The following is a 26,600-nucleotide window of genomic DNA, read 5'->3' as shown; positions in this document are numbered from 1 at the left end:
TTCTCTTTATCGGTGGATCCTTGTGTTGTCACTCCACAGACTTTGACTGCAGTTCATGGTGTATACCCAGGTGTCATCTTTAGTGATGGTGTTATCAAGAAAGTCATTGCACATGGTTTTGTACCACTGCAGATTAGCACAAGCCATCCGTTAGCATTTGCAGAACTCCCTTGGCATGCAATTTCCTATCCAGACTATCCAGTTCAATGCATTATGGCCTATTCCCATACTTCTTAACTGTTAATGCACAAGTCTTTGTAAATCAGTTTATTCTCTCTCTCTCTCTCTTTCATTTTTCATCATTGCTAACTTCATTGCCACATCACTGACACACCTAAACCCATTGTCTGACTGTACTCATATGAACCTTCATGTACCTATAAATGTTCTTCAAATCTGTGAATCTCAATAACCATTGTTTGCTGCATTGAGAAATTCAATAACACAAAGCTTCGCATACACAATATCATCCTCTATTTTTATAGAGTACTACAGTCTTACCAATTAGTGTGATATGTTGAAACTTCACAGTAAGTTTTATCTGATGCCAGTACATTTTGTGTGCAGTATCACACAAGCAAGAAAAAAAAATTGAGCCATTAGTTTCAGAGCAGCCAGTCTTTGCAAAACTGAAAATCAAACAAGCTGTGTGTTTATAAATAATACTAATTAAAACTGATAGACTTTTGATAAAACATTACATTATTGATGTCAATAATGACCTCTGTAGTGGTTCTTATGATATTGAGGCACTCATACTCTCACATGAGTGGTGTCTTTGTCCAATAAGTTATTAAGAATTGTTCCTTAGTCAGTAGACTGATAAATTTGTACAGTTCATACACTACTAAATCAACCTGTAGGTTTAATATAACTTATTGCAACACGTACAATATCCTATACTTGGTTCACTGTGTTCAAGTATAAATACAATTATATTGACTGCTAACTGTTCTCCAAAGCTCCAGTAACTCAGTTTTGTGTGGTGTGCATTCTTGCATGCCATAGCTTCAGCTGCTTTGTCCATGCAAACTATGATGTTGGTGATTACTACAATTGCATTTTAGAAATCATATTATCAATGACATATTCACAATTAACACATTGAAGGAGTGGCTGCTTATTATTATTATTATCTATATGGTGCAAGGAAGCCCGAGGCTTATGCTGCACCAGCAAAAAAAAAAAAAAAAAAACTCCTGCGTTACCCTGAGAGAGAGAGAGAGAGAGAGAGAGAGAAGTAGAAGGGAATCACCAAGAAAGAGAAGAATGATGATATCCAGCTCAGGACTCTGGGAGGTGTGCCAAGCCCATACTCACCGGATGTGAGCCCCTGGAAGCCAGCAATAAACCTGTTTACCTGATTAATAATTTTTTTTAAGAGTCAATACCCATGGCATTTCTGGTCAGTTTCCAGTTCTCCAATCTAACAACCTGTGTACATATCTGTTCATACAATGTCAGTCAGCATAGATATAAATTTTAAATAGTGGTCTGTGATTATTTAGTCCTTTAATACAACTTTCTTTAAATTAATTCTTTTATTTAATTCTTTACTCTGGAGATCTTAATCTCCATGTCTCTTACCAAATTTACTTCCTAACAATATCAATGAATAACATATAAAGGATTAATATAACTTACTTTTTCAATAATTTCTTTGATGGCACTAAGACGAATAATTCCTGAAGATTTTTGACTCTTTGGCACATCATCCAACTGACTGTCTAATTCTGCAAAATAAATGTTTTACATAAATTTAAGCTTTATAAAGTTCTAGGCAAAAATAATAATAAAATACAAATATTTTAAATTAAGAAAAAAATTCTGAATACACAACAAGAAATTTTCTCTTGTTTGATCCATTACTGTTGGCTGGTATGAAGTAGTAGTAGTAGTAGTAGTAGTAATAATAGAGGCATGTAATGCAAGAAAGCAAGCATATGAGCTTATGTAGCATCAATCAAAAAAAAAAAAAAAAATTTTTACACATCCATTTCTTCAAAAAGTTTGTCCAGTTCCACCTTGAATTTATTTAAACTATCAACTTCCACAACAACAGATGGAAGTTTGTTCCAGCAATTAACCACCCACTGGCTAAATGCAAATTTCCACGCATCTATTCTACAATTGTCTTTCCTCAATTTGAATTTATGGCGCTCCAGGTTTGTAATCTGAGCAAGCAGAAGAATCCGATCAGAATTCAGCATGCTTACCCCATTTAAGGCCTTATACACCTCAATCAGATCACCTCACACGTGCTTAGTCTGCAGCCACTGCAATTTGCAGAATTTAAGCCTTTCTTGGTAAGAGGAACCCTTCGCTCCCCTCACCAATCTTGTTACCCTTCTCTGTACACGTTCAAGCAACTCTACATCCTTCCTAAAATGAGACCCCCAGACCTGTATGCAATACTCAAGGCATGGCCTGACCATTGCCTTATACAAAGGGATAATCATCTCCTTTTCCCTGCTAGCAAAATTCCTATATATCATTGACAATACCCCATGATCTACTCTGGCAGCCTCTCTCCACATTGCTCAAAAAACTTCACATCTGACTGCACAATTACTCCCAGGTCTTTTTCATTTTCTACCACCCTAAGTGTAGTACCACACAGTTGGTACATTTCTCTGGGGTTACTTCTAAACATATACAGTACTTTGCATTTGTCAAGGTTAAACTTCAGTTGCCACTTCTCAGCCCATCTGCCCAAATTTTCTAGATCCTGTTGCAGTAGTACACTGCCATTACTGTCATTAACCATCCTGCCAACCTTTGTATCATCTGCAAACTTCAACATTAAGCCTGATATACCTTCATCAATATCATTGATAAATATACAAAACAACAGTGGGCCCAACACCGAACCCTGTGGGACTTCACTAATAACATTAGTCCACATAGAGCAGCATCCACTGATTACCACTCTCTGTCCCACTCAACCACCCTTTTATCCATTGTAGCAACTTACCCTTAATACCATTCTGCTCCTTGTACAGTAGTCTGCCATGCGCAACAGTGTCAAAACTTTCCTGAAATCCAAGTATATGATATCAAAATTATTTTTTGCATCCAGTTCCTTTGTAAACACATCATATTATCCTATCAAATTTGTCAGACAAGACTTTCCCTTAACAAACCCATGCTGTGTCTGAATTATGCTGCAGCCTTGTCTAGATGATCCTGCAATGCATCTTTAACCAGTGGCTCCGTTATTTTACCTGGAACAGAAGTTAAACTTACAGGTCTGTAACAACTCGTGTCACCCCTTAGATCCCCCCTTTGTGAATTGGGGATACATTTGCACATTTCCAGTCCAAGGATGCTCTCATAATTATGGCTAAGGGTTTGATTACTTTCTTTGCTGCTTCTTTTAATATAACTGAATAGATCCCATCCACCCCAGGGGCCTTTATTATGTTTATCTTCAACAATTTCTCCTCCACTTTTCTTTCAGTTATTACAAAATCATTAAGCGTACTGTTACAGTTTGATAAACTTCTGGCATTTTCTTCCCTTAATAACTCCTCATGTGTGAATGTAGATGCAAAATACTCATTCAGATTATCAGCTATCTGAGCAGGATCATTAACAGACAAACCATCCATATCAAGTGGACCAATCTGATTCATCCCCTTCCTTCTGGAGTTTACATAAGTAAAGTAGTCCTTGATGTTTTTCTTAGCATCCTTTGCCAAAGATTTCTCGTATTCTGCCTTCGTTCGCCTAATTTCCTTGGGAATGACCACCGCATATCCTGGAGCAATATAGCCTTAGTTGATAATGCTCCTAAAAACCAAATAACAAACAAACATAACAAACCTAATTTCCTTTGTGATTTGATTACAGACTAGTTTATATCTGCCACAAGATTCTGTGTCCCCTGATAATTTATATGCATCCCATGCATTTTTTTTCTCTGCCACAAGTCTCATTACTTCATCTGACATCCATTTAGGCCTAAACCTTGACCAATATTTCTTAATCAGTATGAAAAGCCTAGTAGCTTCCACGATTAATTCCTTGAATGCTCCCCACTTATAATTTTCTTTTGGTAACATCATCAGTTATTCCCACTGTACAGAATTTAAAAACTGTCTGAGACCACTGTAGTCACCTTTATGGAAGAAAAATCCCTCCCCTTTATCCCTGATGGTAATTATATCTTTATGTAAATCCCACATCAGTACACTGTGATCTCTGCCACCTAGTGGTTCCTTTATCTGCAAATTCTTAATGAACATATAATCACTGCTGATATCAAGAGTATTACTCCAACTAGTTGCCTCTCAAACATGCTGCTGTAGAAAACAATCATCCAATCAATCCATAAAAGCCTTGCTAATGTGTGAGTGACCAACCCACAAGTTCCAGTCAATATCTGGGAAGTTAAAATCCCCCATTCTATTTCTCTGTACAATTGTTCATTGTACTCATTAGAATCATTAGGCCTATAACACATTCCTACTCTAATTTTTCTTTCCCAGTGCTTATGTTACACCAAACTGACTCAACACTGCACTGTCCATCTATGTCAACTGGATGCACTTCCTGAGATTTTATGTTTTTCTTAATTAACAGCATAACCCCTACTCACTTCCTATCCCTTCTGCACACATTGTACTCCCCAAATTCCAATTCTGCATTCCTAATATCTGTGTGACACCACATTTCTGAGTGTAATGAAGAGGAGAGAATTACTGATATATAAAAAAAGATTACTGGTGCAGCAATAAAGTAAATAAACATACCTATCTTTGTTGATTATATATATATATATATATATATATATATATATATATATAATTACGAATAATAAAATTAAAATTAAGTAGAGAAATTGGATTTGAATTTGAATAGCGATAATATGAATTATGGATCAGGGACACTGCAAGAGCAAAGGTACCCTACAACCATAATGTATATATAAAATTATTTTTATTGTTATGTGTAGAATGTAGTAGGAATATATCTTTAATTTAACTAGTGCTAATAATGAAAATACCGTGTACCCTGGGAGCGATATATGTTGATTAAAGGGGGGAAGAAAGGAAAAGAAAAGTGTAACTTTATAAACAGGAAGAAACAAAGTGCGAATTTTGAAAAAAAAAAAAAAAAAAAAACAAGATGCAAATTTTGAAAAGAACGACCAGGGTAGAAATAGTATTGCAGTATCTTTCATAATTTTTGTGTCTTCTTCAGAGGTCATCCACCCAAATTATGAAAAAGAACAGCAATACTCTTACTTCTGTTTCTGACATGTTCTGTATGTCAAAAAGCACGTGTAAGTAGCCACGTGGTAAAAACTAAAAATAATTTAGAATACAAATTTTGAATAAATAAATAAAATAAAATACAAGTTATGCAAAACTATTATGTGCCACTAAAGTATAACATACAGAACATGGATGACCTTACAGAAGTAAGCAGCCCGCTAAAAAAGTGAAGACAAAGGAAGGGAGTGTCCGAATGACAAGAACTTACCGCTACTGGACGGGTTGACAGAAAAGACAGAGCCGGAGGCTAACCTGTGTATATATGTGTAGAAACGCTAGCAGCGCCTAGCGTTTTTGGTGTCTGTATATTATGTAATTTATGTATGCAGTGGAGCTACGCTAGGTTAAAGTTAAGTACATGATGCTCAAACACCCGGGATAGCAAAGAAATATAATAGCTTACAAAGTAGCAGTAGAAGGCAGCTAAACTTTGTTAAGACTAAAAATATAGATTGGGTATAGTAAGAAAAATAGTACTCTGATTTTGAGGTCGGTAAACTAATGGCTCACAGAGCATAAAAAGTAGAAATTAGTAAAGCAAAAAGATGATTAAATTAGGGATATGTAGTTGGGCTACGGTAGTTCGGGGTTGCAAACCCGTTCCTATAGTTAGGACCCTGAACGAATGTCCGAGAGTTGGTGCATCATGTACTTAAGTCAGTTGTGTTAAAAGTGTAATATGTATATATAAGTTACAATTAAATAAATAAATAAATCAAGATAGGTTTAAAATTAATTACAAGGCAAATACACTATGTCAGGCCAATCGGTGGGTACAAGTTTTCCAGACTGTAAGACACCAAAGAGGCCTAGTGTATTGTATTTACACTATATACAAACTTGATGCGTATGGGAATAATTATAAGTTATAAACTAATAATGCTGTTTATATTGATATCTATTAAGTTCTTGTGCCTTAATATGTTAAGGGCTTTATTGATATGATGACGCAGGTATGTAATAGGAAAAAGATTTTTGGTCAGTTTACTGTATAATATTCTGATGTTATCCCGAGTGATATCCCTATATATCCCCCGGGTGTTATCCCTATATATTTCTTTGCTATCCCGGGTGTTTGAGCATCATGTACTTAACTTTAACCTAGCGTAGCTCCACCGCATACATAAATTACATAATATACAGACACCAAAAATGCTAGGCGCCGCTAGCGTTTCTACACATATATACACGGGTTAGCCTCCGGCTCTGTCTTTTCTGTCAACCCGTCCAGTAGCGGTAAGTTCTTGTCATTCGGACACTCCCTTCCTTTGTCTTCACTTTTTTAGCGGGCTGCTTACTTCTGTAAGGTCATCCATGTTCTGTATGTTATACTTTAGTGGCACATAATAGTTTTGCATAACTTGTATTTTATTTTATTTATTTATTCAAAATTTGTATTCTAAATTATTTTTAGTTTTTACCACGTGGCTACTTACACGTGCTTTTTGACATACAGAACATGTCAGAAACAAAAGTAAGAGTATTGCTGTTCTTTTTCATAATTTGGGTGGATGACCTCTGAAGAAGACACAAAAATTATGAAATATACTGCAATACTATTTCTACCTTGGTCGTTCTTTTCAAAATTTGCATCTTGTTTTTTTTTTTTTTTTTTCAAAATTCGCACTTTGTTTCTTCCTGTTTATAACGTTACACTTTTCTTTTCCTTTCTTCTCCCCCTTTAATTAACATATATCGCTCCCAGGGTACACGGTATTTTCATTATTAGCACTAGTTAAATTATAGATATATTCCTACTACATTCTACACATAACAATAAAAATAATTTTATATATAAATATATATATATATATATATATATTTTAGTTATATAAGGAAGAAAATGCCTTATAAAAATAAATTCAAGTGTTACATACAATCAGTATGTAACGTACTGGTTGTGTGTTAGCATGACTAACATCTAACTAACCTCTAAGCATAACTTGAAAATGCAAACTGATTGTAATAAAGTTTAATTTTGATTAAACTGTTTTACAACAAATCCTACAGTTTGAACTAATGGTATTCAGTCATACAGCAAAGCATTATGCAAACAAATCACTAAGTCCTCCACTACCCTTTAATCTTCTGTAGCAGTATATTCACAAAATTTTTGTATTGCAGTAATATTGCAATACAAAATTTCAATCAGTCTGTATATAGCTTGTAAAAATCTATTCACATAGAATCATTAAACAAAACAGTACAGTATGCACAAGACAAAAAAATAATAATATATATATATATATATATATATATATATATTTGTCATTTAAATGGAAATTTATAAAATACATTTCCATTTAAATTAACTACAATAAGTGTAGATATACAATTACCATATTTACTTTATTTTGATACTGATGAGCAGAATGATTGAACACACCTGAGGTGGTTATATATCTGCATTACTATTTCTTTAATCCTATATTTCAAGTCAATTCTTAATGTATTGCCACAACTTTTGTGAGACAGTTCAGTGCTACCAAAAAAAAAAAAAAAAAAAAAAACTCATTGGTCTCATGCAACTGCTCTAGAGATAACAGAACTATTGTCTCTTCATTTGGAAATGTTGCATTTGTGGCCCTTGATCTTCAAATTTTACATTTTATATATCACTATAAATGGGATAGCAGATAATCAATACTCCCAAATTAAAAAGAAAAATAGGGGGGGGGGGGCCTAGTCTAATGTAACAGCTTACAGACCTATTAATCAACTGAATTCATTATTCAAAATATTGAAATATAGAGGTTTAGACAATTAAAATACATAATTAAAAGCTTCTTTAAAGTATATTTATAAGGATAATTAGCTTCATTTTATCAGTAGCAGATTCCCCACAATGAATTTGCCTCTGACAATCTGTATGTTCAATGTTCACTACATAACTGACTGATATATGAGTACTGATAAAAAAAAAAAAAAAAAAAAGAGTTAAGAATGAATGCATATCTCTAAAATTTCATCATGCTGGAGTGCTGCTTCAAATAAGTCACCGATATATTACCAGATCACCACATCTGTTTCAGTTCTTTCTTTCTAATTTTTGCAGGAAAACTGGAAAGACAACAGCTGAAACTTAACTGAATTAGAATTTTGAGATGCAACAATGAGCCCAGCATAAGTTTTGATGGTTCCAACACTTTATAGTAGGATAAATTTGTTGGAGGGTATGCTTCCATTAGTAGAATGATGAATCAGTAGCTGAAATGTGTAATTCAATACAAATTAACATAGGACTGTTCATGGAAAATGACTGAAAAGGTAGGTATTTCTTATGTAACATGTTGGCCATTTTAGCTCTAGATCTGGGAAGCTAAATTGATTCAACTCCTCTATCAGGAGCAGAAAGGGAACTGTCTGTCTGAGTTTACTTGAATGAATGTATAAAAATTGAAGAAAACTTAAGAAACATCATGATATATGATGGAAAAATGAGTCTACAAATTATGACCCTGAAACTAAATGACAATCATTACAATGAAAGTCCTTTTTCAGCACCACGATCAAATAAACATGCCAAGTATGTGAAAAATTAAAAATACTACTGACTGCTTTCTTCAATTATGGAGGCATTGTGAACCACAGGAAAACACCACCGGGTCAGATTATAAGATAACATTTCTAAGTGTTAAAATATCTCTGATGTTGCAGTGCATTACAAATTACCACAAAAGTGAGAATTACTTCGGTGTAAAATTCACCATCAGAATGTACCAATCCACTGTACTTATTCTGCCCAGCTTACAGTGTTCAGATGGAAGACTATTTCACTGTGAAAGTCTTCATATTCACCAAATATGGCTCCTAACTTTTTTCTGTTTGAAATGGTTTAAACATAACACTTCTCTACAATTAACTTTTGCTCTCAACCATGCTGTCACTGGAGACATGATCTCTCCAGTGACAGCACTCTAGTATGTGCTCTTTATAAACAACTACAATTGTTCACTTCTTTAACCTAAATTAACTAATATCGTTTTTAATCAGATAACATCATCCATTACATGAGTCCGTTATCCATTAAAAACTTGAGGCACTGCTGTGACCTATTTTGAAATTTGGTGGTCCCATCATCAGAAAGTCAATAGCCTGTTAAGTAATCTTGTGTGAAGTGGTGAACAGATGGACTGAATCAAAATGAGCAGCCAACCAGTAAACTGGAAAGAAAACTTAAGGTTGGAAAAGTAACTTTATGTTACGTGGATATTAAACCCTAAAGGAAAGCTACTGACCAATATTATAATTAATAAAAGGGTACTGTTTAAAATGCAGGTTATTGCAATATTTGAAACAGCTTAAATATAACACCTCTGTATTACCTTTTGCAATAAACAGCAGGGGACTGCCATGGTCTCTCCAATGACAGCACTTGGACACTTGGCTGCTTCCTTGCATGTGAAGAAAAATTATTTCAGGAAAGAAGTATCAGGGATAAACAAAGAAGGGAAAGAGTTGATTCTGTGAGTTTGGAGTTGGATAGCGAATGGATGATGATTGATTTTAGCATGTGTTCAGATTGATTTGCAAGAAAGTGGAGGAATTAGATGCAATTTCACAAGACCAATACCCATGGACATATCTATAGAAAAGATATGCAGCAAAAAGTGAGCATGTATGAGACACAGAATGGAGACATTTCATAACAGATTGGTCACTATTATTTATTGTGATTGCTCTCTTTTTAATGGAATAGAGATGCCTGAGAGAGGTTTCAGAGGCCCCACCCCAGATGAAAGAATAATATTCCATGGTAGGGCAGATTTCAGATATATACAGAGTGAAAAGTTGTTAATAAAGGTCATGAAGAGCAAAAAATAAAATGGGTTTGGTTTTTTTTTTTTTTTTTTTTTTGTGCAGAGGTGATATTTTTCTCACCAATAGCCAATCAAAGTACATGATTATTTAATGAAAAAACCTTTGAGCCTACAGGCCAGTAAGGCTCCTGAGCTTGATGGCATATACCCTATAATCTTAAGGGAGGCAGCAAGAAGGTCCATTGAACCATTGAGACTAATTATGAGAGTATCACTGAACTCAGGAGTGATTACGTTGGATTTGAAAAGTGCCAATGTATCTCCAATACATAAGGGCAGTTCTAAGAGTGAAGTGGAAATTATCAGCTGGTCAGTCTAACTTCAGTAGTAGAGAAAATCATGGAGGCTATGAGCGAGGATGGAATTCAGGATCATTTAGATAGAAATAGAATTCTGAACAATAGTTTTGTAAATCATGGTTTTGTAAAGGGAAAATCATGTTTAACTAACCTGGTTAGCTATTTTTATATGTTGGTAGAGGATGACAATTTGGATAAATTCAAAGGTCAGCTGGATAATTACCTACAGGAGCAGCTCATCCATAGGCACTGCAGCACCCCCAGCTATTTAAATCTAGATATACAGTGAACAGAGTTATATGAAATTTTGTGAAGAACAATACGCAATGAATATTTTTATTAACAGGACTGCATATAGTATGTGCATCCTCTATTTCCAATAATCATTTCAATAATAAATGAATAAAAACACAAAATGGTTTCCAACTTTGAAATTAAATTAACCGTAGGCCTCACTGTGCACCAGGCAATGACACATTTTTGCATTCTCGTGAATATCTGGTAGTTGGTTGCCACTGGCAACTAGCATATTGGCAACTTGCCAATATACATTTTTTATAGGTGAAACAAATCAAAGTCACTGCAAAGTGCGCAGTGCAGATTTCATCGTTGACCGTGATGGGTATCTAGCCACAATGTCGGTTTCTTTTTGTTATTCGCCCGAATTCCCATCAAGTAACTAAATAATATCAGTGTTAAGTCAATACTCAACAATCAACAGTGTAATTATGTGATTATAGCTTAATTGCAAATTGAGCTTGAACTTGGTAAGTTGAAGTTATATTATGAGGTGATGTGTAAGTAAAACATTATTTCTACAACACACGATTTTGTGAAATTTGATTCGATCGTGACCTCCAAGCTTCCCCATGAAGTAAATCGCGTGACAATGAATCAACTTTAGCAACTTAGTTTTTCACAATTATCTGTCCAAGAAAGGCCGCCCCACAACAAAGATTCAAATTTCTCAGTAGGGAATAAGTAATAATAAGAAAAATATTCACAGTTTTAAAACTGAATGGTACCAAAGGAATAGTTGGCTTTGTGGCTGTGAAGTTAAAAATGCATTGTTTTGTTTTCCATTGTTAGTGTTCGGAGGTGACTTAATGTGGACAAAAAGTGGCTTTACAAACATAAACAGAATGAAAGAAAATAAAAACTCGAAAACATGAGAGTTCGAAGAAACATATTGATAATGTGATTTCACTATCGCTTTTAGGAAGCATAAATATTAAAGAACAGCTTAGTGAGGCCTACAGACTTTCCATCTCGAACATAACAGAAAAGTTACCAAGAATCGTGAGGTATTATCTAAAATAATAGACTGCATTACATTTTGTGGACAGTAATTCCTTTAAGTGAACATTACGAAAAAAATGATTCTAAAAATCCAGGTGTATTCAGAAGATTAATAAATTTTGCCTGTACATTAGATTCCAATTTACAGAACCATTTAGAAAGTAATGCAGCATTTAAAGGTATTTCAAAAACTATTCAGAATGATATTCTTGACTGTTTGCTGCAAATATGACGGGATGAAATAAAAAGAGAAATTAAAGAAGCTTCATTCGTAGCTGTCATGGCTGATGACACAACAGATGTTTCAGAACATACAAATGGTTAATTGTTCTGAGATATGAACTGAATGGAGACATTTTTGAGCGTTTTTGGGGTTTTTTTCACTCCAGAAAAACCAAACAGTAGACGGAACATCGAAATGCATTCTAGATCAGTTAGACATAATCCTCGGAGGAAAACTCAAAAACTTTTTGTAGTATTTTTTAACTTGCTTATTATTATTACTGTGTATGTCTACGTGTCTTATAACCAAGGCAATTTAATGTAATTTTAAGATGCAGCACCCCCAATCATCAGTCACGAGCCGCCATACCTGTAGGAGGAGGGAAATGCATAGGTTGTCTATTTCCTTTTCTTTTATTAATTATTTATTTTTTTAAACTTACTTCTTTCTATTATTTTATTTTTATTATTATTATTATTTTATTTATTTATTTTTTTTTTCCTGGCCTGTGCAGCATAATCCATTGGCTACCTTGCACCATGTGGCCACTGCTAATACTAAATATTTCCATGGGTCTCTTTCCTAAATACTTCCTGTGAACTGGTATCTGTAATTCCCTCACTCTCTATCAAACATGTCTGCAACCAGTGTCAGCACCTATTCACTGTCCATCGCAGAACCGACATTCTCTCTATCTTATTCATCCCTTCTACTTCTGTTTTCTGGAGAAACTTTTTTTTTTTTTTCTTTTTTTTTTTTTTCATATGTATTTCCTAAAAGTTACAATCAGTAGAAATTGACTTCTAATGTAAACAAATATCTTGTCTTCTGAATCTTACAGTACTAAATACTATAGGTTCCAATATCTTTCGTGTTCAGCGTTTTCATTTAAAAAAAAAAAAAAAAAAATTCTTTCTTAGCAACAATACTGTAATCACTCAAAAAATATATAAATATTATTCTTTTTATTAAGTCAATGGGTTTCACCCCTTCCTCTTCTTCCAGTCACGTAGTTCCCTAAGGTGCTGTTGTGGCCACCAACAATTTCCTCCAATTGCATCAATCTTGTGCTTTATGAGCAGCATCAATCTTGTGCTCTATGAGCAGCATTGCAAACTGTCGTGCCCAGGTCACAGATCCCATCCTTCCACTAGTTGCAGGTCTTCCTCTGCTCCTTTTCCCCTAGATTTTTCCTTCCATTATATTCTTCAACAGAAAGTTATCTTTCCTTGCTATGTGTCCAAATTATTTGAGTATTCTTCTGTTTATGTTATGAAGAAAAATTTTAAGCCTTCCAATTTTATTGAATACCCACTCATTTGTTCTTCGATCAAGGTAAGATATACCCAGTATTCTCCTGTAACACCACATTTAAAATGCCTCAATTTTTTTCCTGTAAACTCTTTTCAGATTCCATCCATCACATCCATATGTGGCAACTGGAAAAATTATCAACTAAATGATTCTCAGTTTTGTCTTTAGGGGCAGATCTTGATCTGTCCATAATTTCATTAGATCAGTGACAGTCTGTCTTCTCTTTACATCATTTGAGCAGTCACCACTGTTTTATTTATTCTTGATCCTAAGTAATCAAATTCATCAGTTCTCTGATGGCTTTTTTGACTTCTTCCTTCAGTGGAACTGGTTCATGATCACATTCTTGGAAATGGGGCGGCAGATCATCGGTGTTAGCAAGTGCTATGAAGAGCTGCTCAGAGTATTCTTTCCCCCTTCTTTTAATTGTGTTCTCCTCTGTTAAAGTTTCCCCTTGGAGTCCTTAATTACATTAAAGTTTGAATGGAACTTTTGTCTTAATAACATCACACATCTTCTTACTGTTGTTTTGTTTATTGTGGTATTCATTTCTTTGCACTTTCAACTGATATATTCCTACTTGTCCTGGCTTAAACAGCACTTGATGACTTTGCTCAGTTTCTGATACTCATTGTTTCCCTGTACACCCTGGGCTTTTGCAATTCTTCTCTGTTCAATAAGTTTAAAAGTGGCTTCTGTAATCCATGGATTCCTAATCTTTTTCCTTTCTCTAATGTATCTATTTGCCGAATCCTTAATAATGCTTTTTGCATTTTCCCACATTTCCTCGGGCAGCATATCTTCATCCAGTTCTAATATAGCTTGAAAACAATTGCTTGTTTCAATTATATAATCGTTAGGAATATTTTCTACATTCCATCATCTAGGGATAACAGTGTTCACGATCTTTTTCAGCTTCAGCTTGAGATTGATGTGAAGTAGCTGATGATCACTGCCTCTTTGCTGAATAAGGATGTAATCGATTTGATTCCTTGTTTTGTGATCAGGAGATATTCATGCATAGAGTCTTCTTGGGTGTTGCTGAAAGAAGGTGTTACATATGACAAGACTGTTCAGATGACAAAATTCAATTAATCTTTCTCCCCATTCATTTTCCTATTCAGTTCATCACCTCTTCAGATAGCCATAAAAGGCAAGATGGGCTCATTGATACAACTGGAAGGCTACCTTAAACAAAAAAAAAAAAAAAAAAAAAATACAAAAGGTATAAAACAAACTAACCACAAAGCATAAAACCACTTTTCTGTAATAGTTTCACATTTACTTGGAATTAATATCATTACTACAATATACAAAAGCAGCAATTTATTTGATCAGTCAGGTTCATTGGGTATTTGAAGATCCTATGCACTGAGGTTCAAAGTCACTTTAGCTCCTAATATGGCAGTCAAAAAGGTAGTAATGTACTCTAAGTTGTGGTTGTAATCACAGCATACAGGACATTTCTAATGACACTAAGGTGATCTAAATGGGTGGGAATTGCAAGTGTTCAAACCATCTGCCAGTCAGACACTTCCTCTTGGGGTACTTATAGCCTGACTGCCTATGTGGCAACCTGGTAGCTAAAGTTCTACAAGTAGGCAAGTTTCCATTAGTATCTACATCCTATAAGGTCTGCAAAACTTTTTCAGGTCAATTCCTGGGGCTATTTATAATCTATAAAGGGAGAAAATGAGAACTGTCTTCTCTCAAGTACATCAGCTGTTGCGTCACAGGTTGTTCAAATGGTGATTTATACTTTTCAAGAAAAACCAATTCAATGATTATGATTCTGACATTTGTTGGAGTCCTCTTGAGAGTCTGAAGTGATTTAATACCACTTCCCTTTTTTTTTTTTTTTTTTTTTGGGGTCTATGTTTTTCTACAGCATCAATAGGCTTTGTTTTCTCAGGCAGGCTTGCTTTGTATTGGTATTGAACTAAGGAGTGGCCCTGTAAGTTATGTATATATCCATGGAATCGCCTGAAATAACAAAATGGAGTTCTAACACTAAGGAACTGCTGCTGCTGCTTCGGAATGTTTTGAGAAGGGTACTGACCAGTTGAAGTTGGAGACACTCCTGAGAATGATTTCACATTTAACATAGGTGAAAAGACTTTTCTTTTCCTTTTCTACCCTGTCAATTAAACCATCAATATATGACCTTTGTGTGCTTGAGTGAGAGCTCATAGTGGGATTATGGGCAGACTGGAATCTAAAAGTTGATCACCTTGTGAGATGGTGTAGGAACCACTACATTTTAAATTGATTTGGATTAATTATTATTAAATTGATAGGCTATTTAGAGTAAACTGTTAAAGTTATTCAATGATGTCTGTATAATTTTTCCACCCTATTACCATAGATAAATGCCCTTCCAAATATATTTTTAATCACAGCATGACCTCGTTAGCAATGTCACATGGACTATTTACATAAAAAATTTTAAAAAATTTATTATGGTTTTTCACAAATTTTTTCACAAAAGTTTTTCACAAAAAGGATAATGTTTTGTTTTTCACAAATTAAAGAGTTCAGCAAGCACAATCTACAAAAAATATTAAACTAGATAAAATAACTTCAGCATAATCAAAGAATATGTGAACCAAGTAGACAGCTTTTATATCACACTGCCTAGAGATCTCTCTAGGCAGTGTGATATCTCTCTAGGCAGTGTGATTGATGCCAAGCAAAATCCCAGCTGTAACGATATAGCCCATTGTTCAATCAGTGTGCCGATATCACTCAGTTGTTCATTTCATATGCCTTTCCTTTTACAGAGCTCATTTATTGACCACAATTGAAGGTACACATATTTGTGTTAAGGCTACAAAAACAAAGTTTATTTTGACACAAATTTGCATTCTGGCGGCAAACAAGTTAAACAGAAGTCCTTAGAATCACAAACAAGGATGATTTATACAACAAGAAAAGGAGAGCATAAGATAAACAAGGTTTGGATAATAAAGAATTATATACGTGCAACATTTGCATATCAAAGATGCTAGTTTTTATAAAGAAGGTGAGGTGAGCACTTTTGGTTCTTTTTAGCAACCTTGTAGAAGGAACATCACAGAAAGAGTACTGTTCTGAATGCTATATATATATATACAGTCGGACTTCCCTATAACGAATTCGATAAATCCAGCGAAAAAATTTGTTATAGAGAAATTTCGTTATACAGAGAATATATTTTTTATTAGAAATTGTTATCTAATTATAAATGAAAACGAATCTACATTTATTTTTAATGTATTTTATTTCAATCACGTTTACACAATTTTCGCCGGTAAGTATCACAAATTTAAAAAAATCTGTAATTTTCGTTTGCACAGTACAATTAAAAAATTATCTGATTTCTCAAAGAAAACCTCACATTTGTTCAGAGCATTAAAAACATTATCAGGAATATTTTCACAAAACTGTAGACCCACACGAACCGTTTTAAAAGCGTTAATCATTTCTTCGCAAGTTGTCTTTTCTACAGGTTGTTGTTGTGATGCATCTTCAGCATCATTGTTAATTTCTTCGTGATCATGGTCATGTCTAAGACTGTTCAGCAGTATTTCATCTTCATTTGGATGTTCTGCTGTGATCTACATAAACATAACTATCCAGTGTTATTTCATTTTCAATGGTTCCGGACGATTCTAATAATGTCCAAAAGTTTTTCAGTTGTGAAAGAGGCAGTTCATCTTGTTCGTCCAGTCGTTGTTCGACTTCTGTATTCAATGCAAATCCCACTTTCGAAAAACAATTTTAAATAGTGTATTCAGTGACATCGTTTGTCCAAACTTTTGCCAGTTCAGAGATGCAATCATCTCTAAGGTTATTGTAACCTCCAAGTTTCTAGTTTCTGATAACACATTGACAATCTTCATTATTATTCTCTTTCGAAAATGAAAGTTAAAATTTTTAATAATGCCTCGATCCATTGTTTAGTGGTAAAAACAACTTCGCACTTTTAAGTTTGGCAGGATGTGCTGGACAATTGTCAGTTACCAACACGATTTTCCTTTTTAATTTATTTGTTATACGCTTGTCTAGTTTTAATATCCATTCTTCAAAAATATCACTTGTCATCCATGCTTTTTTATTAGGTGTAGTCAACTTCCAAAGATTTTGTGCCTCTAAAACATCTTGGGTTTTTTGATATTCCGATGACTAAAAGTCTTAATTTTTCACTTCCTGTCATATTTGCTCCAACTAGCACAGTGATTCTTTCTTTGCTTTGTTTTTCGCCACTTATCATCCTTAAAAGGATGATAAGTGGCGAAAAACAAAGTAGACCCACAAAGTTTCGCCACTTATCATCCTTAAAAGGATGATAAGTGGCGAAAAACAAAACATTTATCATCCTTAAAAAATTTATCATCCTTTTATCATCCTGAAAAAAAAAAAAACATCCTTAAACATTTATCATCCTTAAAAGCAAGTGTTCTATTCGGTAAACATTTAAAGAATAAACCCATTTCGTCAGCATTAAAAACAACCTTATGCTCATATTCTTCCAAAATCTTCTTTAAGGTATTGTTCCTCCAACTGTTGCAATCTTCTTCACTTGCATTAACACTTTCTCCACAATTCTGTGGCACTTCTTAAATTTATCTAACTACCCAGTGATCGCATTAAATTCTGTATTTGCACAGTCCCTTGGAATGAAAATCCAAGGGACTGTGCAAATTTCAGAGCTTGTTGCTTAATTATTAGGCCTGATATTGGTATATTCTTTTCACGTATCATTTGCATCCATTTTAGAACAGCTTTATCAACATCTTCATATATACACAACTTAATTCGTTTCTTGTCTGCTCCTCCTTCAATTGCATTTAAAATTGATTCTCGATTTTTTAAAATCGAAGATAAACTGCTTGCAGGCATGCCACATTTCTCCGCAACATCTTTTTTCTTAAAATCCTGGTCAATATCATAACAATCTTTGCTTTATCATTAATACTTTAAACACTTTCTCTTTGACATTGTTTCTGCAATTGTAAAGATTACTCAAATGCAGATCTTGATGATACAACCACCGCCAACTTCGCTGCGCTGAATAGTGAATTGTTAGTACCGCCTACTCAATGACATTTGCTTGCCAATTCAACAGTATCACGTGACCTTTCCTATCAATCACTTTGAAAAAATATGCAACTGTGAATTTCTTTTATTCTGCTTTCACTCATATATACACAAAAGGAAATTTATGGTTAATATATGCTGTATGTTACTTTTCAGAAAGAAAAAAAAAAAATACAAGATCATATAGCCTATGTGATTGATGACGAACGAAATAAAAAAAAAAAAAAAAAAAATTCATGAGAACCATCTATTGGGAGTCCAGTTAGATGAGAACGGACATATCGTATAATGATTGACAGGAAGGTCACGTGGTACAGTTGAGATGAGAAGCGAATGTCACTCAGTAGGCGTTACAAAAAACCGACTATGGTAGCATTCTATGTATTGCCACCGCAGCATGCTAAAGTTTACTGCAGTGAATTTCGTTTTTCCCTGAGCCAACATCAATTTACAAATCTACCCTATTTATTGTAAAGTTTACGACCACTTTTAAGAAAACCCATTTGGTTTAATAACTGTAACAAAAATGAAATAAAGACCCTCCTATGGGCATCAGTGGCCACAAGTGTTCACTAAAAGGATGATTATTTAATTCCAGATGCTAATGTGCGCAATTTCGGAAGGAAGGAGGCAGTATATTTGAGCGGCTGTTTAGCAGTAAATGCTTGAAAATCTTCAAAAATGCTTTTACTAATTTTTTTAAAAATTCATTATAGAGAGACTAACACTTCGCTATATGGGGTTAGTTTTACATGTAATTTCGTTTCAAGCTGCAATGTTTTGCGAAAAAATTCGTAATATAGAGAAATTAGTTAAATAGAAATTCGTAATAGAGAAGTTCCACTGTGTGTATATATGTATATATATATATATATATGTGTGTGTGTGTGTGTGTGTGTGTGTGTTATATAAAATACCTATTTCATATTTTGGAGGAAGAATACTAGAGGCCAGTAAAATTCTTCTTTGACTCTTTTATCCAAAGGAAAACTGCTGTTGCATTTAAAGCTGAGACTACATCGTACATACATTAATGTCTATAAAAATAATTTGCATGAAAGAGAAAAACTTACTTATTTGTCAATTTCCAAGTTTAAAGAATACAGCTTATTAAAATTGATTGTATTTCAATCAGTGTGCCGATATCACTCAGTTGTTCATTTCATATGCCTTTCCTTTTACAGAGCTAGATAAACCTCAGTTTACTGTTTCTAAATAATCTAGTATTTGCAGTTTTGAACCTGGATAATAATTGGAAAACACATTTAGCATAATTTCATGTTTACACCATTTATAGAACCTTGAGTTAATTAAAGTATAGACAATGGCACTTAAATTGTGAAATAGCAGATCTAGAAAGTGTTCTCCCCTAGATGATCTGCAGGCATATTTATGTTAGCCGTAAGGCTGTCATGGTGTTGAGGAATTTTCTCGCTTATTCCTACCTTATTATTGGCATGTTGAAACCACTTACTATGATAGTTGGAATACCTGGAGTAAGGCTGATTGCTATCCACATTTTACAATTCTGTTCTTGTCTCTTTTATGTGATCTGATAGTAACATAAACTACAAAAACCTGTATTTGAATCTGTCTGGCTGATGCTGGTCCTGTCTATTGCGAGGCCTACTGGGTGATGAACACCTAGCCACTTCCCCATTGGTTCTCAAGTTGCATAGGGATTTAAATGATGTGAGCTGTAGAATTTTATCTAGTTGATTCCTGGTAACCAGAAAAGTTCACTAATGCATATGAACTAAGATTCAACTAGGAATAGTATTTAATTCATAATGACAATTATTTAAAAGATTTCATAGCCTAAGCGAGGTGCATTTTGCCACATTTTGACATCAATAAACAACAACTTAAGTGCAATCATGCAGGCTGATTGTGACACTCCAACTTGAAAATTTGTTTTTATTTGAAATTAGTTTTTCTGGCTAAAAATACTATATGAACTAAAAATATTACATATCATGATATTAATAAAATAACAGTGCTTTTATTAAAGCTAAGTGTGGTGAAGCTTTAGTAGTGAAATAGTGGTTGAAGAAAGAGAAGCCTTGTATAAACTTAAGAAGGTAATTATAAAAAGGCCTTTTTAGAAGTTTTCTTCCCAACTTTTTTAAAAATGCTTAATTATGGAATAATCAGAGGAGAGTAATTAAAAAGTTCTTATAGCATTCTAAAATTTTCAATAAAATTTTCACATAGAGGAAATATTTATTATTAGTTTTCCAAGATACATTCTAATAAATATATACACTCGTGAACCAAAACCATATGACCACCAACCGAATAGTGTGTTGGACTGCTTTATGCCGTGATAACTGCTTGCACTTAGCATGGCATAAACTCCATGAGACTGAGGATGGTGTCCTCGGGTATCCTGGACCAGCTGGACAGAAGAACATCCTAGAGTTCGGCAATGGAGCAAGGCACTGGCAAACACTGTGTTCAGCTGCATCCCACAAATGTTCAATGGGACTGATGTTGGATGAATCTGGCAGCCAGAGACACATATCAAATACTTGGACATGATCTTCAAACCATTCTTGAATAATGCAGGCCCTGTGACATTCAAGGCCTGCATTATGCAGGAATGTTGTCTTGTTGGAAGATGCAGTTGTCTTGATGAAAGAGTACAGTACCATCTGGATATAAGGTCACCATGTAGGGCAAAACCTAGTCCAAAACAATTTTGAGGTAGGATATAGTGGTGAGGGTTTGTTCAATGGGGATGAGAGGATCAAGTTATATCAATGAAAACAACCCCCAAACCATGATACCACCACTACCAGCCTGTTTCCATCTAACCGTGCAGTCTGATTGCTCACCGTCGAATATACACCCATCCATTGGAATGATGGATCTAACCTTGATTCATAAGGCTAGGCAAACTTTCCAATCATACAATATTTATGAATGATGCTCCTGTGACCACTGCAGGTGGAGGTATCAATGGTGGTTGGTCTCACGAACCAGTCAGCTACTCCATTAGCTTATCTGCAAGGATGTCTGTTGGATGGTGTGTGCAGAAACATTACTCTGTGCACCCTGGTTTTAGTCCGCCATCAGGATCGTGAGCTGTCTGTAGTCAAGGACAGCATGTGCCAACTGCTATTCATTTCAACTGTCAACCAGTTGTGGTCTCCCCGTCTGAGCGTTTTGGGTGGTTGTGTGTCCCTGCTTCACACCATTACCACCATGCTTTCACTAGAGTGTTATTCAAACAGATGACAATTTTTGCAATTGCTCAGATACTGGCCCCTGACTTCCTAGTGCCATAAATCATTCCCCTTTGAAACTCCATCAGTCCTTCCCTTCATCCGCTGCACAGCTTTAGTGCTGTCAAAATAACAGGCACTACCCATGACTTCACTATATATGCTTCAGCAGTCAGTGATGTCACTACTAGGTGCTGTAGGATGCATCCGCTCAGGAAGATAGTGGTGGCCATAATGTTTTGGCTCATAAGTGTAAATTAATCAATTACATTTAATCCAGCTACACAAATAGGTTTATCTGCAGATACTTACGAGGTGAAGCATATTTATCAGGATAGTCTTTTAACAATTTATCTCTTGCAACATCTGCTAAAGGTCCAAATAACACTACAGGTCGTATGAATCCAGCTGTCAAAATAGCAATACACTTTATAGGGAGGACCTGAGAGTTGACACAAACTGATATCATATAAAACAAACAGTAATAAATGAGATTATGAAGGGTAAATCAATTAAATAAAAGAAAAATGGTTAAATGGGTAAATTTACAGTATAATCAGCCCTTAAAACCTGAGATAAATAACTGCTATGGATAAAAGAGATAGCTGAGTGACAGGAGACAGAGTGGTTATTAGCAGCCACTACTCTTTATGGAATAATGTTAAGAGTGAGATTCCAAGGGGTTTGGTATTGGACCTCATACTGTTTTTAATATATATATATATTAATGATACTGATATAGGTATTTCAAGTTTGATGTCAGAAATGACAGTAATCAGAATATATGATTACTGTCAACTACTTCAAGAGCTGGATAAATTAGGCAGATGGGCTAAAAAATGACAATTAAGGTTCAAATTAAAATTCGTATATCTGCTCAAATATTTTTCCCCCTTATTTTCTTTTCCCAACTATATTTGCTACTTAGCCTGTTATTGGTTTTGATGAAGATTGCATCTAAAAATGGTAAATTGTTTTCTCTTTAATTTCAGTTGCAAACAAATCAATCTACATTTGTTTGTTATTCACAAATATCAAAAATACTGTCAATTCAGCTTCCCCCATGTTCTAATATCAAAAGCCTCCGTGAGGATAGAAAAAGGTTTATGAATGCTTAGGCCAAATTCTTCTATATAAACTTTTCCTTCAAAAACGAAGTGCCCAGCTTTTCTAATACTTTCCTAGATTTTTTTATATATAACGTATTTCCCCATGTATAAGACGCACCTTAATTTTGGGGCCCGAAATTTGAAAAAAAATGTATTAAATAAAGTTATTGAACTCAAGTTTTTTTCATCATAAAATTCATACAACTCCTCATCACTGTCAAAACTCTCATCCGTTAGCTTGTCCTCATCTGTGTCTGATGACGAATCACTGTCTTCATATATTGCCTCATCCTCAGTTCCATCCATGGCATTTGAAATGCCACACTTCTTAAATGACTTGACAACGATCTCAATCTTGATATTATCCCAGGATCTTTTCACCCAGGTACAAACTTCTCCTATAGTTGGTTTCTTCACTCTTCCTGCTGGTGTCAAATTGTCCCCAGAAGGCTTCATCCATTGGTTCCATTCGTCTCTCATGGCAGCTTTGAAGGGTTTGTTAATGCTGACATCAAGTGGTTGGAGCTGGGATGTCAAGCCTCCAGGTATGACGGCAAGTTTTGTTTTTTGCTCTGCAGCAATCTTCTTTGTGTTTTTTGTTATGTGTGCCCTGAATTGATCAAGCACCAATAGGGCAGGTTTGCATAAGAGTCCACCTGGTCTCCTGCTCCAAACGTTCTCAAACCAGATCTTCATCCCATCCTGATCCATCCAACCCTTGTCATGAATGTGAACAATCACTCCTCAAGGAATGTCTTCTTTTGGCATTGTTTAGCGTTTGAAAATCAGCATAGGAGGCAGCTTGGTTCGGCACAACAAGCAACAACTGTATAATGGCGCTTTTCATGTCCTCCTTTTAACCTGTCTTCACAGTTACAGTTTTCACCCCCTTCTTATCAACAGTTCTGTTACTTGGGACATCAAATTGAAGGGGGACTTTGTCCATATTTGCAATCTGTCCCAACTCAAACTGATGTGTCTTCCGACATTGAATGACAAAACGATGAAATTCAAGGACCTTCTGCTCATAGCTTTCAGGCATCTTTTGAGCAAGTCTGGTGCATGTACGCATGCTTAGTCCATTCTGTTTCATGACCCTGAAACACCAATTGTGTCCTCCTTTGAAATCAGTAACTTCTTTTTCATCAGCAATTCTTGCCTCATGCTGAACCATCTTTGTGGACACAGGAATTCCAATTGCCCTTTACTCTTCAATCCATATCTTCAATTCCCTCTCTAAATCAGGCCATTTTGCTGACTTGCCTCTCATGGCCTTCTTCTGCCCGGGTGTTTTCAGTAGGGTTTCTTCTTCCCGTAGCCAGTCTCGGATTGTTTTCTCAGTTGGAGGAGGACCAAACTTACGTTCAGCAGCACGATTTCCATTCACTTTTGCAAACTGGATCACTTTTAACTTGAATTCAGCACTGTACGAAAATCTTTTCTGAGCCATTTCTGCACAGAACGTGGCAAAACGTAACCTAATATACCAGTAAAAAGTGCGAAACAATGAGCGCAAAGACAACAAGTGCGAAAAAGCGGGAAATACAAGTAAAAAAATCTACGACCACTGTATAAGACGCACCCAGTTTTTAGACCCCAAATTTTTTTCAAAAGAGGGTGTGTCTTATACATGGGGAAATACGGTATATGAAAATCCCAAAAATGAAAGGTATTAAAACTTATAGTATTTAGTACCATGCATGGAATAAAGTTCCAAACTACTGAGATTTACAGACCACCTTCAAAAAGGTTTGTGGATTCACCCCCCCCCCCCCTCCACACACACACACACACACGCGTATGTTTGAATACTGGGTTTTCTGAAAAGAAAATTCAAAGTTTTGTGTGAAACAACTCAACTTTATTCTTATTTTTATACAGATATATAATAATAACTTTATCATTAATTTGTTATACATAGAAAGAATAATTTGAAATAGGTATACAATTATATATACTAATCATATTGAAAATAAGTATGTTCTATAATGAAATTCGTTGCGATTCTATCAGTATATTTTTAAGAAAATAAACATATTACTTGATATCTTCTGAATGTTTTGCAGACCCTCTGGAACTTGTCTACGGACCCCAGTTTGGGAAATGCTGGATTAAAGGATGAGAAGGCAGAAGATGCCAGTTCACATTGTACATGAATTTTAGTAGACAGTAATTTCAAAAATACATGTGAAGAGTGTTCGCAGAACAGAAGTAGAAGCCATAAACAAGGACAAGTTACTTCTCAAAATTTAAAATTTGAGAGCAAATGGATGTTCACTGGTTCAGGCACATGTTTAGAATGGTGTGAAAAAGAGTGGTGGAATTATACATGCCAATTCAGAAGAACAATGCCCAACAATGAAGTATCTATAGAGAATGCATGTGGCAGAGCAAACATCCAGGAGACAGAGAATGGAGAGACTTTGCAAGAAATGAGTCATTGATTAATATAACTACCCTCTTTTGAATAAAGTCAAAGAGCTCAAGGGAGATTTTTGAGACCATCACCACAATGTAGGCACAAAGTAAAGTAAAGTGTTGAGGGTCAAGTGGCACCGCGGGCCTTCTCCAACTCTGTGTACATGTAGAAACAATGTTCCATGGTAGGCAAAATTTGTGACTTTTAGAGAGTGAGTAGTTGCTTAGAAGAAAAATAACGTTGAGAGTGAAAAAGAAAGCCCAGTTTTTTTAATGCAGTTGAAGCAATATTTGTGATGTGCTTATGCCAGGGGAAATCAAAAGTCAGGATGATCTCTAAGAGAGGTATGATCTTGTCTAGAAAGCTGAATGTCATCAAAGATGAGTATAGAAAAAGCAGATGTTTTTATAAGAAAAAAGGCCCCCATAAAAAAAAAAAAAAAAAAAAAAGTTAACTAAGTAACTAAGTTCACTTTACCCCATTGGAGAATTACAAGGATATTGGCATTTAGGGAATAGATACTGGGTATATCCAAAAAGCCAAAACTGTTTGTGCAAGGCAAGGTTTCTCAAACTGGAAGGTGGAATGTAGTATTCTGTCATCAACAAAACTATTGATAGAATTTCCAATCAGTGAAAGAAGATCATTAATATACACTCATGAGTCAAATGATCTTGGCTACCTACCTAGTAGCATGTTAGGCTACCTTTAATCTTGATAACCACTTGGACATGACGTAGCATCGACTCCACAAAACTGCAGGTGTTCTCTGGTATCTTGGTCCAGGCAGACAGAAGGTCATCCTGGAGTTTGTGAACAGAGTGAGACATTGATGTAGACTGGTAAATGCTGCATTCCACAATATCCCACCACAACTATTCAATGGAATTGATGTCGGTAGAATCTGATGGTCAGAAGAGCATACAAAATACTTGTACATGATCATAGAACTATTTCTGGTTAATGCAGACCTTGTGACATAGGGGATTGTCTTGTTCAGAGTCCAGTGCTATCTGGATATACAGTCACCATGTAAGGCAAAACTTGGTCCAAAACAAAAAGGTAGGTTCTGGCGGTGAGGGCACCCAGTGACACCATGAAAACATCCCCCAAACCATAATGCCACCAGCCTGTTTTCATCCAATTGTGCAGTCTGGTTGCAGCTGTTCACCTACTCTGTCAAAATAGGCACCCATATATCAGTATGGTGGAGCTGGAACCTTAATTCATCAGACCAATTGAGTCTTTCCAGTTATTCAATGTCCAAGAATGGTGCTCCCATACCCACTTCAGGAAGAGGTGTCAATGACAGTCAATCAACGTGGGCATGTGAACAAGTTGCCTACTCCATAGGCCAGCGATTCCCAACCTTTTTGACCCACAGAGCCCTTTTTAGAATCAATTTCTATGGAGGAGCCCCTGTGCCAGAGCCACTATGCCAGTGCTCTGCTTTGCCTCGTCATCTGTCTGTCTCGTACTACAATAATTTTGAAGCTAATGGCAGCAAAATGACTGAACGTCGTCTGCTAGAG

At 35.3% G+C, this 26,600-nt stretch overlaps 1 protein-coding gene across 6 annotated transcripts in view; it reads right to left on the bottom strand.

Moving 5' to 3' along the window:
- The window catches only part of LOC150091482 (tight junction protein ZO-3-like), a 549,427-nt gene that overhangs the window by 130,507 nt on the left and 392,320 nt on the right, over nucleotides 1-26,600 (bottom strand). For all 6 annotated transcript variants that reach the window (XM_090375872.1, XM_090375842.1, XM_090375863.1 and 3 more), the window contains exons 17-18: nucleotides 21,853-21,948; nucleotides 1,645-1,733 (exon numbers count right to left, since the gene is read on the bottom strand). In XM_090375872.1, coding sequence (XP_090231998.1) covers nucleotides 1,645-1,733; nucleotides 21,853-21,948 — 185 coding nt within the window. The remainder of the gene's footprint in view (nucleotides 1-1,644; nucleotides 1,734-21,852; nucleotides 21,949-26,600) is intronic.

Source organism: Mastigoproctus giganteus, chromosome 1 (genome assembly GCF_048544385.1).
Source record: "Mastigoproctus giganteus isolate SK-2022 chromosome 1, ASM4854438v1, whole genome shotgun sequence".
In the NCBI taxonomy this organism is placed as follows: Eukaryota; Metazoa; Arthropoda; class Arachnida; order Uropygi; family Thelyphonidae; genus Mastigoproctus; species Mastigoproctus giganteus.
The sequence above is the reverse complement of the archived record's forward strand: the minus strand, read 5'-3'. Positions and strand labels throughout refer to the sequence as shown.